This window comes from Coffea eugenioides, chromosome 2, assembly GCF_003713205.1.
Source record: "Coffea eugenioides isolate CCC68of chromosome 2, Ceug_1.0, whole genome shotgun sequence".
Taxonomy (NCBI): domain Eukaryota; kingdom Viridiplantae; phylum Streptophyta; class Magnoliopsida; order Gentianales; family Rubiaceae; genus Coffea; species Coffea eugenioides.
The window spans coordinates 9,444,639-9,458,483 of NC_040036.1; the positions used below are offsets into that span (position 1 = coordinate 9,444,639).

A 13,845-nucleotide genomic window follows, 5' to 3' on the forward strand; every position below is an offset into this window, starting at 1 on the left:
TGTGAGGGACGAAAAAAATTTGTTTTATAAAATGTGGAGGACTATAGATTAGATTATGTAAAATATAATTTGACAAATTTACCCTTAAAAAATGATCACGGGCCTTGCACGTGATGGATTCCGGCCAAAAAATGATCTGAAACCTAGTTAGGGATTAAATTTGACCGATGTGAATATATAAGGGACATAAAATTACACTTTTAAAAATGAGAGACGAAAAAAGTCATTTTACAAAATGTGAGAGACGTTTAGGATGATTTTCCCCTTAAATTAATACAAGTCGTTCTTCTTGACTTCTCGACCAACCAATACGCTGTCACCGTTAGTATATTGTGTATGACAAAGTATCTACAGCATCATCAGTGCATAAAAGAGATTGATCCAAAACCTTTTTTCTCTTCTCCGACAATTAGTAAAGTCTTTTGACTTTATGGATGGTATCTTTAAATAAAGCCACCAATTTTCAAACGATTTAAATCCTAATCAAAGAGTGGGCAACATTAGAGAGTTGCGTTTATGAGACGTAAGAAGGTTCTAAAACCCTTTTGGTTCCGTCTACGATGACAATTTCAGGAAAAGCCGTAATCGAAATCAAGTTAGGTGGGGAAAGATAACCACACGTAAGTAGATTTTTAATGTCCTTAAATTGTCCTTTTTACTACGAGTCCAAAATACCGGTAATTCTCCTTTACGGCTTTCCGTTCAAAAACCCAACTTTTCGTATGACACTTACTGTCACTTGCGTGATAGGTATGAAAATTTATTGTCAAAATTTCATGTATTATTGCACCGTTGGACCGTTTTCATATTTTGCCACCTAATTTTTAATGTTCATTTCATGTTCAGGGGACGAGGAATTTATTCGACAAGCAACGCCGCCGCAATTACAAGAAGCCAAAAATCATTGGGTTACCGGTCAGTTAACTGTTAGTATCTCTCCCTTTGCTGTACCTTCATTGACGGAGACTCGACGCCAACCTCATTTATGAGCCCGGACCTCCGACTGCTTTTCCTTTGGCCCTTTTCTTTCTCAATTGCTTGCTGCTCGCTCTTTACATCTTTTCTACCCAGAACTAACAGTTGAAGATATTAAAAAACCGAACTTTTTGATGGTTCTTTTTTATATGCTTGGGTTAATTTTTTTTCTTCTTTTTAAAAAAGTTTTGTGAATTTTGACTTCACATAAGTAGTCCACAAATCAAGAAAACAAATTCTAGATAATTCAAAACCCTTTCGTGCTATCACAAATTCTAGAGCGAATATTGTATTGAAACATGAGATATAAAAAATTAATACAACAATATGCAAATATTACAATATATGTTTGCCCTTTTTCATAATTTGTACCTCAAACTCAATCTTAACCGTTTAATTTGAAATTTACCTTGCAATCACTAATATTAGTAGCTCTTTTTTTAAAAAAAAAAAAAAAAATACCCCTCCAACCAGTGATGGGCATGAAAAATAATTAATGTCTCCATCTCGGGTCCATCCATTTAATGCTTTTGAGTTCAGACGCTATCACAATTCACCAGACGCCATTTCAGCACCATCAAGAATGATTGGTTCCCAACTCAGAACCCATTTTTTTGGATCAGCACTTCTCAAAAAATCTCAAACACTTCTTCTTCCCCATTTTTTTTTTTTTGCATTAGAAATGAGAGGTTTAAAGAGTGTTTTCCGAAAAATACTAGTGGATTGCTGCAAACATACTCGTACTTATAGTTGGGGAAACAATTTAAGGCCACAAAAAACACCACCGTTAGTGGCAAATAGGAATTACCAAAAATGAAAAGAAAATTAATAATGAACTATATACCACGTCCTTGTCCTTCCAAAATAAGAGCAGTAAGAGAGTATTTAATTCCTATCTTTCTAGGCCACTCTATCAAATAGAGTAATAATGAGGTAGTGGACCACTGATAAAATATCTGTCCACCTAAAAAGTTTTGCATTTCTTGCGGATGTGATTTTTAATTAGGTCCAAACGAATTAACAGAATACTGCACGTGGTCTCTAGTTTTCCCAGCTAATTTACGATATTGGTTCGGAGCCAATGCACTAGAAGGCCGTATTCTTACCATTTTACCCATGGTTTAAGTAATTCCTTTTTTTTTTGGGGTTTTTCTTAATTACGTATACTCTTTCCAAAGTTGGGGTTTTTCTTAATTACCAAAATTAAAATATATGTTTGAATCCTAACGAAAGTTAATCTAAAAGATACATTTGAATCGACTAAGAAAATATACACTAAGAGATAAGTTTGGATCCTAAAATTAACTTTGAATCTTAACAAAATGCACCACTTCCCGTAAAACCACGCAGGTACGCATCTCTTCCTTCCCTAACGCAATACTCGTGAATACGATACATTTTGAGCGTATTCGAATTCGTTTAGATTCAAACGACAATTTGAAATTTTTATTAATTATACTTTACAAATTAAAAAATCTACTTACAAATAAATATAAATAAAAATCTACAAAAATTTTAAAAAAAGGGTTGTCGAGGTTGGAGCTCTGTAAACGGTTTAAACCAAAAATTCCATGAAGAATTTGTACATACATACATATATACATATAAATTTCTAGCAGGATCGTTTAAGTTAAGGGCGTCGACAGCACAGAATAGAAAAACAATTTTCAACCATTCTTCCTCTAGAAGCTCATGCTAGTGATGCTACTTTTTTTTTTCGGTCAAAATAGTGATGCTACTTTCGGATCACATATTTCTTGTTCTCATCAATTATCTAGTCGTCTGAAATCTGATACCTATTAATTTTTCTACGACTTTATAAATTAATTAAAACCTCTTAAATTGCGTTTTTGTTTGTCTTATTTATGGGGTGGTCTAAGATAGAAAAAAAAAATTGTAGTGTCAGCCACCACACCACAAATGGTATGACAATTGTCAATATTTAACACTACTATTTGTCTAATTTTAGACAAATATCAAGTTTAGAAATTAACAAAAAAAAGGGGGAAAAATTCAGTCTATTTTAGTAATTGCTCTGTAATAGCAATAATTCTCTTACACATTTTCTCATCTTTTCTGGCTAATAAAAAAATAGGTCCGGTTATTCCTTTTCATCTAATTTCCTGAGAAACTGTTTCCACAAAATACCCGTAAATGACAAAGACGCGAAACAAAATGTCAACTGCGCAGCGCGTAAACACAAAGAAAAAGTTGGCTGTACAAAAGAATTGTGTAGTATCTGAGGAAGGAAGAGTGCAAGTACAACTCTGTCCTCATCTGCTAAATCATTATCTTAATCAGTTCATCAGCAGATTCTTTGAGAGTATAAAATGAAAAAGAGAGCTTGTCGGTTTTACTAGCTGAAATTTTGTTCAAGGCCATTGTCATGTTCTAAGATTTGAAGCCATCCACCCTCCCTCCAGAGTCCCCCCAACAGGTCCGGAAGCTCTTCTGCTGCTTAAATACTACTCACTAATTGGATCGCCCCATTCGGGCAAAGAAAAAAAAAAAGGACACAAACTGGCTGTCGTCCTTGGGAGTGTCTTTTCCACCAGTTTTGCTCTGCTCCTCATAATCCACAGTTTTTGACTTGGCTTTACATATCTGCCCATCTTTCTTGCCTTTTTGGCTTTTTACGAGTATTATTCGCATGCAATTATTTGATTCAAGAAGAATCTGTGTAGTAAAAGTAATAGTAACAGTAATAGCAAGAGCAAGAGTAGTAGGAGTACTGCTTCTGCCAACCGCCTAACCATGCTTATTTATTTAGCTTAAGTCATGGTAGAGGGTCCCCAGTCGCCATAATTTCCAATATACATCTTTATCCACTACGAACTCTGCACTTGCAACTCCCTTATTCAGTTTACTCCGCTGTGAAAAACTACCAAGCTTATCAAATATGGGCTCCCTGCGGTTCTTGAATCTTCACATTGGTTGATTCAATCGAATACAATTCAATTCATTCATCTTCTCACTTTTATGTGAGTTCCTAACTCAAATCCATTAGCAATTGGTTTATGTGCTTGTGCTTATTGTTTTTCATTATCTTCTGTTTTTTTTTTTCCCTTACTTTTCCCTGCAACCATGCTGATATTTTACTTAGGACATGCATGTGCTGTTTTGGTTGATACACAAGTTATTTTGGTCATTTCATTGATCTGAATTATAAAAACTAACTCCTCCTCGTTTTTCATTTGTCTCCTTCAGTTACATCTGTGCAGACAGTTTCTCAACTGTTAGAGCAGGCAATCCCAAGAAAAATAAAGTTCCGCTTTACTGGGATTCTGATTTAATCTGTAACTATTAAAACTAATCATTAACTTGCTATGCAACTACGTTCTTTTTGTTTCTTTTCTCGGCAATTCGATTGAATGGCTGATATGGACAGGTTTATTGCATTTTATGTCTCTGAATCCTCTTCAGTTTTAGCTTAGGACTAATATTTAGAGAATTTTGGTATTTGAAGGTTTCAAGGTGGGAAGAGATCTTGGTGTGAAGGGAAGAATTAGTTGTTCTGTGTTTTAGTCTTTGCAAAGGATAGAAATGGCTACACTCGGCAGAGATGACCTTACGAGGTCCATCAGCAGAGGGTCTACGAGTAGAAGGTTGAGCTTGTCAATCAGCTCAAGAAGTTGGACTTCAGCCAGTGTTAAGGAAGTATTTGCCGGGCCTGGTGGAGATGTATTCCAGAGAAGTAGGAGGGAAGATGATGAAGAAGAGTTGAAGTGGGCTGCAATTGAGAGACTTCCGACATATGATCGATTAAGAAAAGGGATGCTGAAGCAAGTGTTAGATGATGGGACAGTCGTTCGAGAGGAGGTTGATGTTGCCAATCTTGGTATGCAAGATAGGAAGCAACTCATGGAAAGTATCCTGAAAGTTGTGGAAGAAGATAATGAGAGGTTCCTTCAAAGACTCAGAGACAGGACTGACAGGTGAGGCACTTCATACTTTCAAGTTATTAGACTTCTTAATTTGTTATTTTTTATGCTTTGAAAGTGCATGAGGAGATAGTTTATCTGTCTGTCCTACTGCTAGGTCACACATTTTAGTATAAACGAATCTCACTTTTGTTAAACAGGGTGGGTATTGACATCCCCAAAATTGAAGTACGATATGAGCATTTGTCGATTGAAGGAGATGCATATGTAGGATCCAGGGCTCTTCCTACTCTGCTAAATGCTTCATTCAATGTGGTTGAGGTAGGTAGTAACCTTCGGGGTGAGATTGTCTAATGGAATAGAGAAAATGCTAAAGTATAACATAGTGCTTTTATCATTGCAGCGTTTTGACACATATTGTGATAATATGAATTACTATTTTTACCTTAATCTTTCTCCGAATTTTTTCCCAATTAATAGGGCATTCTTGAAAAATTGAGGGTTTTTCCGTCAAAGAAAAGGGTTGTGAAGATACTTCACGATGTAAGCGGAGTTGTAAAGCCATCCAGGTTGGTCTTTGGAATTGAATTGAATGCTTAACTCTCAGTTTGGCAAAACAGTTTTATGAACGAGAATTTTTTCTCTTTGGGCACTTCTATGGAAGTGATCAGAGACCAAAAGTCTCTATATTGTTTCTGTATCAACTGTTGCATGAGAAAAATTAGAATTCTCCAACCCTGTGCACTGGGCTGGTTCATACCATCTGAAATTTAGGATTGCCAGTTATGATATGTTTTATACGTCTTATTACAGTCATCTTGTCAATTTTTTTTGTTTAGGATGACACTACTTCTTGGACCACCAGGCTCTGGGAAAACTACTTTGCTGAAGGCCCTTGCTGGAGCCCTGGACAAGGATCTTAGGGTTTGTGATTTTCATTCTTCTTGCTCCACGTTATGCAAAATTTGGATGTCTTTCTGGCGTGTAATCCAACTCAATTGTTTTCTGCAACTATTGTGGACAGGTCACTGGAAAAATCACTTATTGTGGTCATGAAATGTCAGAGTTTATTCCTCAAAGGACTTGTGCCTATATTAGCCAGCATGATCTGCATCATGGAGAGCTGACTGTCAGGGAGACATTGGACTTTTCGGGGCGATGCTTAGGTGTTGGAACCAGATTTGACCTTCTTGCAGAGCTTTCAAGGAGAGAAAAAGATGCTGGAATAAAGCCTGACCCTGAGATAGATACGTTCATGAAAGCCACAGCGGTGGCAGGCCAAGAATCTAGTCTTGTCACAGATTATGTTCTTAAGGTTTGTTTACTTGCATGCTATAATGAATTTTTAAAGTCAAATCAAATTGAACATATGAACTGATGATTGAAGTGATAAAACAGATTCTTGGATTAGATATTTGTGCCGATATTATGGTAGGTAATGAGATGAGGAGGGGCATCTCAGGTGGACAGAAAAAGCGGCTTACTACTGGTAAGTAGAATCATATCAGACAAGGTCCAAAGATCAATTCTCTAATTCTTCCTTTTCTTAATTTACCAAGGTGCCTGGGAGCCATGCTAAATTTTGCTAGTGCATTACATCAGTGCAATGACAATTGGTCTGTTGGCTAAATGCAGGAGAAATGCTTGTTGGCCCTGCCAAGGTCTTTTTCATGGATGAGATCTCAACGGGTCTTGATAGTTCCACCACTTATCAGATAGTCAAGTTCATGAGGCAGATGGTCCATATCATGGATGTGACAATGATAATTTCACTTCTCCAACCTGCTCCAGAAACTTATGATCTCTTTGATGATATCATTTTGCTTTCAGAGGGACAGATTGTCTACCAAGGTCCAACTGAGCATGTTTTAGAGTTCTTTGAGAGTGTTGGTTTTAGGTGCCCAGAAAGGAAAGGGGTCGCCGACTTTTTACAAGAGGTTACATCTATGAAGGACCAAGAGCAATACTGGTTCAGGAAAAACGAACCTTACCATTACGTTTCTGTTCCTGAATTTGTAGACCGCTTCAGTTCTTTCCATATTGGACAGAAAATTTTTGATGAAATTGCTATTCCATATGACAAAGCTAAAATTCATCCTGCTGCATTAGTCACTGAAAAGTATGGTATCTCCAGTATGGAACTTCTTAAAGCATGTTTAGCAAGGGAATGGCTACTGATGAAACGCAACTCTTTCTTATACATATTTAAGACCACTCAGATCACTATCATGTCAATCATTGCTTTTACAGTGTTTTTTAGGACAGAAATGAAGGTTGGTCAGTTTCAGGATGGAGGCAAATTTTATGGTGCCCTATTTTTCAGCCTTGTCAATGTGATGTTTAATGGTACAGCAGAGCTTGCTCTGACAATTTTCAGGCTTCCCGTGTTCTTCAAACAGAGGAATTCTCTTTTCTTTCCTGCATGGGCTTTTGCTATGCCAATCTGGATTCTCAGGATACCGCTTTCACTAATGGAATCATTGATATGGATAGTTCTTACTTATTATACTATAGGCTTCGCTCCTGCTGCTAGTAGGTATTTTCTGCAACTTACCCTAAACATATATCTGGATATTGTTGATTATATCTAGGTTTATCATAAGAGATCCAGTATTACATGCTTACTACGTGAAAGAGTTACTGACATACGTCATCTAACCCTGAAACTACTCAGGTTCTTCCGCCAATTGTTGGCCTTTTTTGCTTTGCATCAGATGGCTTTGTCACTCTTTCGATTTATTGCCGCACTTGGAAGAGTGCAAGTTGTTGCTAACACTCTTGGTACCTTCACTTTGCTTATGGTTTTTGTTCTTGGTGGTTTTATCATTGCTAAAGGTTAGTATATTTTAGCTCATTGCAGTTTGAACGTTTTTGAACTAAAGCGAATCAATTTCCTAAAGGATCTTGATAATTTTTATGTTTAGTTAATCATTAAATAGATTTTAAAATCCATGTCACTCATGCAGATGACATCAAACCGTGGATGATATGGGGCTACTATGTATCTCCTATGTCGTATGGACAAAATGCCATAGTCATCAATGAGTTTCTGGATAAAAGATGGAGTACCGTAAGCTCTTTTGACAGTTTATTACTAACAATTTTTATCTCCTCAAACAGCTGTAATCGTCACTGCTTAGCTCAAAGTCCTTTTTCTTTTCTAGCCATACAATGGCACAGGATTTCTTGAAACCACCGTGGGGAAGGTTCTTCTCAAGTCCAGGGGCATGTATACAACAGAGTCTATGTATTGGATATGTGTTATTGCACTCTTTGCGTTCTCACTGCTCTTCAATGTCTGCTTTATTCTCGCGCTGACTTACTTGAATCGTAAGTTTGTGACTGTTTGTTTAACATGGAAGTCATTGTCCCTAATTCAACGTTTGACAACTTTCTTTAATCTGATCGCAGCTTTTGGGGATTCTAAAACTATTATTGCGGATGTGAATGATAAACAAGATAAAAAGAAGCACTCCTCTAACTTAAGAATTCCCACAGAAAGTACCTCAGCATCTACTGCTCCAGTATTTGAAGGTTTGGGATCAGACTTCTTTTCATCTTTTGCTAGTGTCAATTTATTTTTTGGAACTGTTTATTTTCATGCATGTCTATGGTGTCATTCAGGCCTCGTTCCTATCATGGAGGGAGCAATTTAAACAGTTATCTGTCCATGTTCTGCAAATATATCATTTTCTTAGAATCCAGAGTAGCTTTTCTCAGAGGAAAGTTCGGAGAGACCGTGCCTTTCAGAATCCTAGCGAGCATCTCTTTTCCCGTTACTTTCACTCTTAAATCCTGCCGCTATGCACATCTGTTCTTTGCAAAACTCACATTTCTTGAATGAACAAACTAATTGTTGCCCATCTGGATATTGTTTGTAGTGATTCTAAGATCTTTTTCTTGTCCTTAATTATGGTAAATGACGGCAATCCTTGAATTACAATTTTCTTTAGTTAACTCAAACTTGTACATAAGACTCAACATTCGCAGGGGCTAAGAAGATGCTCATTATCATTTAGATATGCAGATAGGCTGCATTTGAAACATCACTACAGTGAGTACTATCACTGTTATTGTGCCCCTGCACGACTGCCTTTAGTTTTTGTATCTCATGCTAAGGCTAAACTGATGTGCTTCCATAAGTTCCTGTTCTAGCCCCACCAAAAACAAACACAATATAACTGGTGTAGGTGAAATTGCTTGTGTAAGGGTCTTTCCTGGCATGCCAAGTGTTGGTTGGCCATGTGATGATGTTGAGTTTCCTTTAATTTTTGGCAACACATTTCTGCTAAATCCTTTAGTTTAAATAGATAATTTTGAATCCTTAAGTTTAATTATATACTTTTGAGACCTTAACTTTCTGGTAGATAATGAATTCAGTATGTAAAATATGTTCCCTCTTACTGTCAGAGAATATAATACAACAATAGCTTTTCTGTTTGGTTTCTTATGGTTTAAATGCTTACAGGTATAGATATGGCAGTAAGACCTGCACCACAGCGGAGCAACTTAAGTGTTGAAGAGAATGGAAACAAGAAGAGAGGAATGGTGCTACCATTCCAGCCCTTGTCACTTGCGTTCAATCACATCAACTATTATGTTGATATGCCAGATGTGAGTCATCTCATCTGAAACTTATGCAACACATCTCAGCGTATGTTATCCTCTACTTGTGGTGCAAAATTAGAGAAAAATCATATTACTCCTAAGGATTACTCATGCCCTGTCATCCTCTAATTGGAAAGGGTAGTTAAATCTGTGGTTGTGAAACATTAGCTATTGATCTCAGTAACCATATTCATATCTTAGTTATAGTCCATTGATATACCATTAGCTTAGGTTGTTGAACTATTTGAAACTGGCATATGCAGGCACATTCCATAAATTATCCTATCAGCATTAAGTCCTTTTAGTAATTTGGAACTGCCACTGTCAATCTGATATGAGATTATGGTTTGTCTATCAGGAAATGAAAAAGCAAGGAATTGAAGAGACGCGCCTCCAATTGTTGCGAGATGTTAGCGGTGCTTTTCGTCCTGGTGTTTTAACAGCATTGGTTGGTGTTAGTGGTGCTGGAAAGACCACTCTGATGGATGTTTTAGCAGGAAGAAAAACTGGGGGATACATTGAAGGAAGTATAAGCATTTCTGGTTACCCCAAAAACCAATCAACTTTTGCTCGCGTCAGCGGCTACTGTGAACAGAATGACATACATTCTCCACATGTTACTGTCTATGAGTCTGTTGTGTACTCGGCCTGGTTGCGTCTTTCTCCAGATATAGATAAGCAAACACGGAAGGTATGTTGTCTTTTGGCTCTTAACTTGATTTAATACCTCTTTTTGGTTGCTTTCAATGTTCTGAGGATGCGTCTATAGACTGTCCAAATGTTTTCCTCTGCTCTTTTCCTCCACCATCTTATCATCCTTGCCTTGCACAATGAGTAGAGTTGAATTTCAGTTTATGTTAAGTATTAACCGTCTTCACTTTGTTTTTTAGATGTTTGTTGATGAAGTCATGGACTTGATTGAGTTAAATTCTCTAAGGAATAGTTTAGTTGGCCTTCCTGGGGTAGACGGATTGTCAACTGAACAAAGGAAGAGGCTCACAATAGCAGTGGAACTCGTGGCTAATCCATCAATAATATTTATGGATGAGCCCACATCTGGTCTCGATGCTAGAGCTGCTGCTATTGTGATGCGCACTGTGAGGAACACCGTAGACACGGGACGAACAGTAGTCTGTACAATTCACCAACCAAGTATAGATATATTTGAAGCATTTGATGAGGTATTGCCTGGTAGTGTAACAGAGATAATTTATTGTATGATCAAGGAATTTCCCTTCTAATTTGAGGTGTTTCTTCTCAACTGAATTATCTTTGCTGTATAGCTATTGCTGATGAAGAGAGGAGGGCAAGTCATCTATGGCGGACCACTTGGCCAACGTTCTCATCTCATGATAGAATATTTTGAGGTATCAGTTTAGTGCAGATTGCTCTTTTCGCTTCCCTGCTAAAATTTTTTTTGCTGATCCAAGATTTAACAAAGAAAAAAGTAGCTTTTTCACTTTAACTAGTGCAAACGATTCATATATTAAAGCTTTCAAAGTTCCCCCATTACTAACACTACTTTATGATAACTACATCATTGGTTTGAAAAGCATTAGTAGCATTTTTGCACACGGGAGACTAGTAAATACACTATTTGTAAAAATCAACTTAAGTTGACAGTAACCATTTCAAAAACCCTTTCTTCCATTAACATATGCTATGTTTTTGCAGTCTGTACCTGGGGTAACCAAGATTAGAGAAGGATATAATCCTGCTACATGGATGTTGGATATCAGCACTCCCTCAGTCGAGGCTCAGCTCAATGTGGACTTCGCTGAAATTTATGCTAATTCTGATGTTTATAGGTACTTCAGAATGAGAATCAAATCCCATCAATCCTGATTTTTTTTTTTGTCCTATCCCCTAATTTTGCACTCTTGCATCTTGCCCCATCTCAGGAGAAATCAAGAACTTATCAAACAACTCAGCACCCCACCACCTGGGTCCCAGGATCTTTATTTCCCTACTAAATATTCTCAATCATTCTTCAACCAATGCAAGGCATGTTTCTGGAAACACCAATTATCCTACTGGAGGAATCCAAAATACAATGCTATAAGATTTTTCATGACAACAATTATAGGTATCATATTTGGCGTTATCTTTTGGAGAAAAGGGCACAAGATGTGAGTCTCTCTGCCTTAGTTTTGGCAACATTGAGCAATGAATTCCTATTTTGTTTTTGCAATATTTGGATGCTCATCTTACATTGGATCCTCACTCTAACAGGTATAAACAGCAAGACCTATTAAACCTAGTCGGAGCTATGTATGCTGCTGTTATGTTTCTTGGTGGAACGAATACTTCTGCTGTCCAGTCCGTTGTAGCAGTGGAAAGAACGGTATTCTATCGTGAAAAAGCAGCAGGAATGTATTCAGCACTGCCTTATGCTTTTGCTCAGGTAATACAATGACAACGAGTCGCTAGTTTATTTCTCTCTTTCAATGGAAAGTAAAACTGACCCGGAAAACTAATTTCCAATTCATTATGCCTGCAGGTGGCCACTGAGGTTATCTATGTTGCTCTGCAGACTTTTATTTACAGCCTCCTCCTTTACTCGATGATTGGATTCCACTGGCAAGTTGATAAGTTCTTATTGTTCTATTACTTCGTCTTTATGTGCTTCGTCTACTTCGGATTGTACGGGATGATGCTTGTGGCACTCACCCCAAATTACCAGATAGCTGCCATCGGCATGTCCTTCTTCCTCAACTTTTGGAACTTATTCTCTGGTTTTATGATCCCTAGAACGGTAAGCATTTCAGGGAGAAATAGAAGTAATTAAGCTCTTGGTCTATCTGATGTTTATCATTCATAGATGTAAATATGCTACTAATTAAGGTCTCAATTATCATTCTTTGATTCTTGGCCGTTCCTCTACATGGGAAGAAAAGTTTGTCTAATATTCGAGAAAATATATGCAGCAAATTCCTGTATGGTGGCGGTGGTATTACTGGGGATCTCCTGTTGCATGGACAATATATGGGCTTGTGACATCTCAAGTTGGTGACATGACCGAACCTGTTGCAATACCAGGCTTGGGTGAACTACCAATGAAGGAGTACTTGAAACAATATTTGGGATACAAACATGATTTTCTTGGAGTTGTTGCTGTTGTCCATCTTGGTTGGGTAGTGCTCTTCTGCTTCGTCTTTGCCTACGCCATCAAGTTTTTGAACTTCCAGAAAAGATAATTGAGACACCAGACTTCGTTTATACAATTTTTTGTCGCTAGACAGGTTAATGTACATAACCGAAGAAGAAAAAGAGAGCTTGTTTGGAATTCATTGTAGTCAGTTATTACACAAATGTCAGATGTTAGAGAAAAAAAAGTGTCTTGCACATCAGTGAAGATGCTATGCTGTGCTTAGATCTTATTATTTTATTTTGATAAATATCTCTAATAATTTCTGCACACTACATCTCTTTTCCGATTTTTATAATTGTACTTTCCACTAGTTTCCACTGTTACTTCCAAACTGGCTGCTTCATTTTTTTCTCCTAATTATTCATGTTAATCCCATCTTTCTTTTCAATGCGTTTTTACAACTTTAAAAAATATCACTACTGTGTAAACGAAAAGTTTGAGAGTAAGCATTACACAATCTCCAAGATAATTTTTTGGACAAAACAAAGAGAATAGATCCTCCGTTTTTCTAACACATGTACTATTTGGATTTTTATGGGATTTCCAAAACCATTACTAGAAAATCCTCCGTTTTTCTAACACATGTACTATTTGGATTTTTATGGGATTTCCAAAACCATTACTAGAAAATCAACCACGAGAATTCTTGATCTCTCTCAATTCGGGATCGAACATCAATTGCTACGATTCGAAAGACAGCGCATTGAGATAGATGTAAATGAACAGGAACGGAATAAAAAGGAATAATTGCAAAGGAAAAGAAATCTTTTTTGGAATATTTATAGCATCCTTTTTATATAAACCCCCCTACTCCTCTTTACAAAATTTTTACAGAACCCTATGATTCTTAAGCTGTGAAGTTGAAATTTCTAAGTTTTCTTTTCCAGAAATTTGAAGGACTGATTTTTCAAAATCTCATGATCGATGTTCCATTGAGGTAATCTATTTTTTTTCTTTTAAATTCGTTGCTGTCTTTTGACGGATGAAGAATCAACTCTATCATGGTTAAGTAACGCTAAGTTATCATCCAATGTATGTTCAACTCAATGGTGAAGCTGCTTTCCCAACTTTGAGCCAACTTAATAACAGCATCCTGGATGACTAATCATACCACACCGCATTCTCGGAATGCAAACGATAAGTTTCATCTTCGATCAATTCGATCCACTTTGATCAAATTTTCTAGCAAAAAGAACTTGCGCAAAAATCCGCAGGAAGAAGAAAGTCTGA

At 37.0% G+C, this 13,845-nt stretch overlaps 1 protein-coding gene across 1 annotated transcript; it reads left to right on the top strand.

Moving 5' to 3' along the window:
* Positions 1 to 3,421: 3,421 nt before the first annotated feature.
* On the top strand, positions 3,422 to 12,903 carry LOC113763790 (pleiotropic drug resistance protein 2-like). Its single transcript, XM_027307722.1, has 21 exons — positions 3,422 to 3,956; positions 4,442 to 4,910; positions 5,057 to 5,177; positions 5,337 to 5,425; positions 5,696 to 5,780; positions 5,881 to 6,171; positions 6,255 to 6,345; positions 6,492 to 7,392; positions 7,531 to 7,691; positions 7,823 to 7,926; positions 8,021 to 8,186; positions 8,268 to 8,390; positions 9,325 to 9,470; positions 9,823 to 10,155; positions 10,355 to 10,645; positions 10,748 to 10,831; positions 11,139 to 11,272; positions 11,366 to 11,593; positions 11,697 to 11,868; positions 11,965 to 12,219; positions 12,392 to 12,903. Exons 2-21 carry the CDS (start codon positions 4,519 to 4,521, stop codon positions 12,659 to 12,661), a joined length of 4,437 nt encoding a protein of 1,478 aa, XP_027163523.1. The 5' UTR covers positions 3,422 to 3,956; positions 4,442 to 4,518; the 3' UTR covers positions 12,662 to 12,903.
* The last annotated feature ends 942 nt before the right edge of the window (positions 12,904 to 13,845 follow it).

Excerpts from the sequence above, each read along its gene's own strand:
- LOC113763790 (XM_027307722.1), top strand. The coding sequence starts at position 4,519 with ATGGCTACACTCGGCAGAGATGACCTTACGAGGTCCATCAGCAGAGGG. Across the intron at positions 5,426-5,695 it reads GGAGTTGTAAAGCCATCCAG|GATGACACTACTTCTTGGAC; the intron begins GTTGGTCTTTGG and ends TTTTTTGTTTAG. Across the intron at positions 7,393-7,530 it reads TTCGCTCCTGCTGCTAGTAG|GTTCTTCCGCCAATTGTTGG; the intron begins GTATTTTCTGCA and ends GAAACTACTCAG.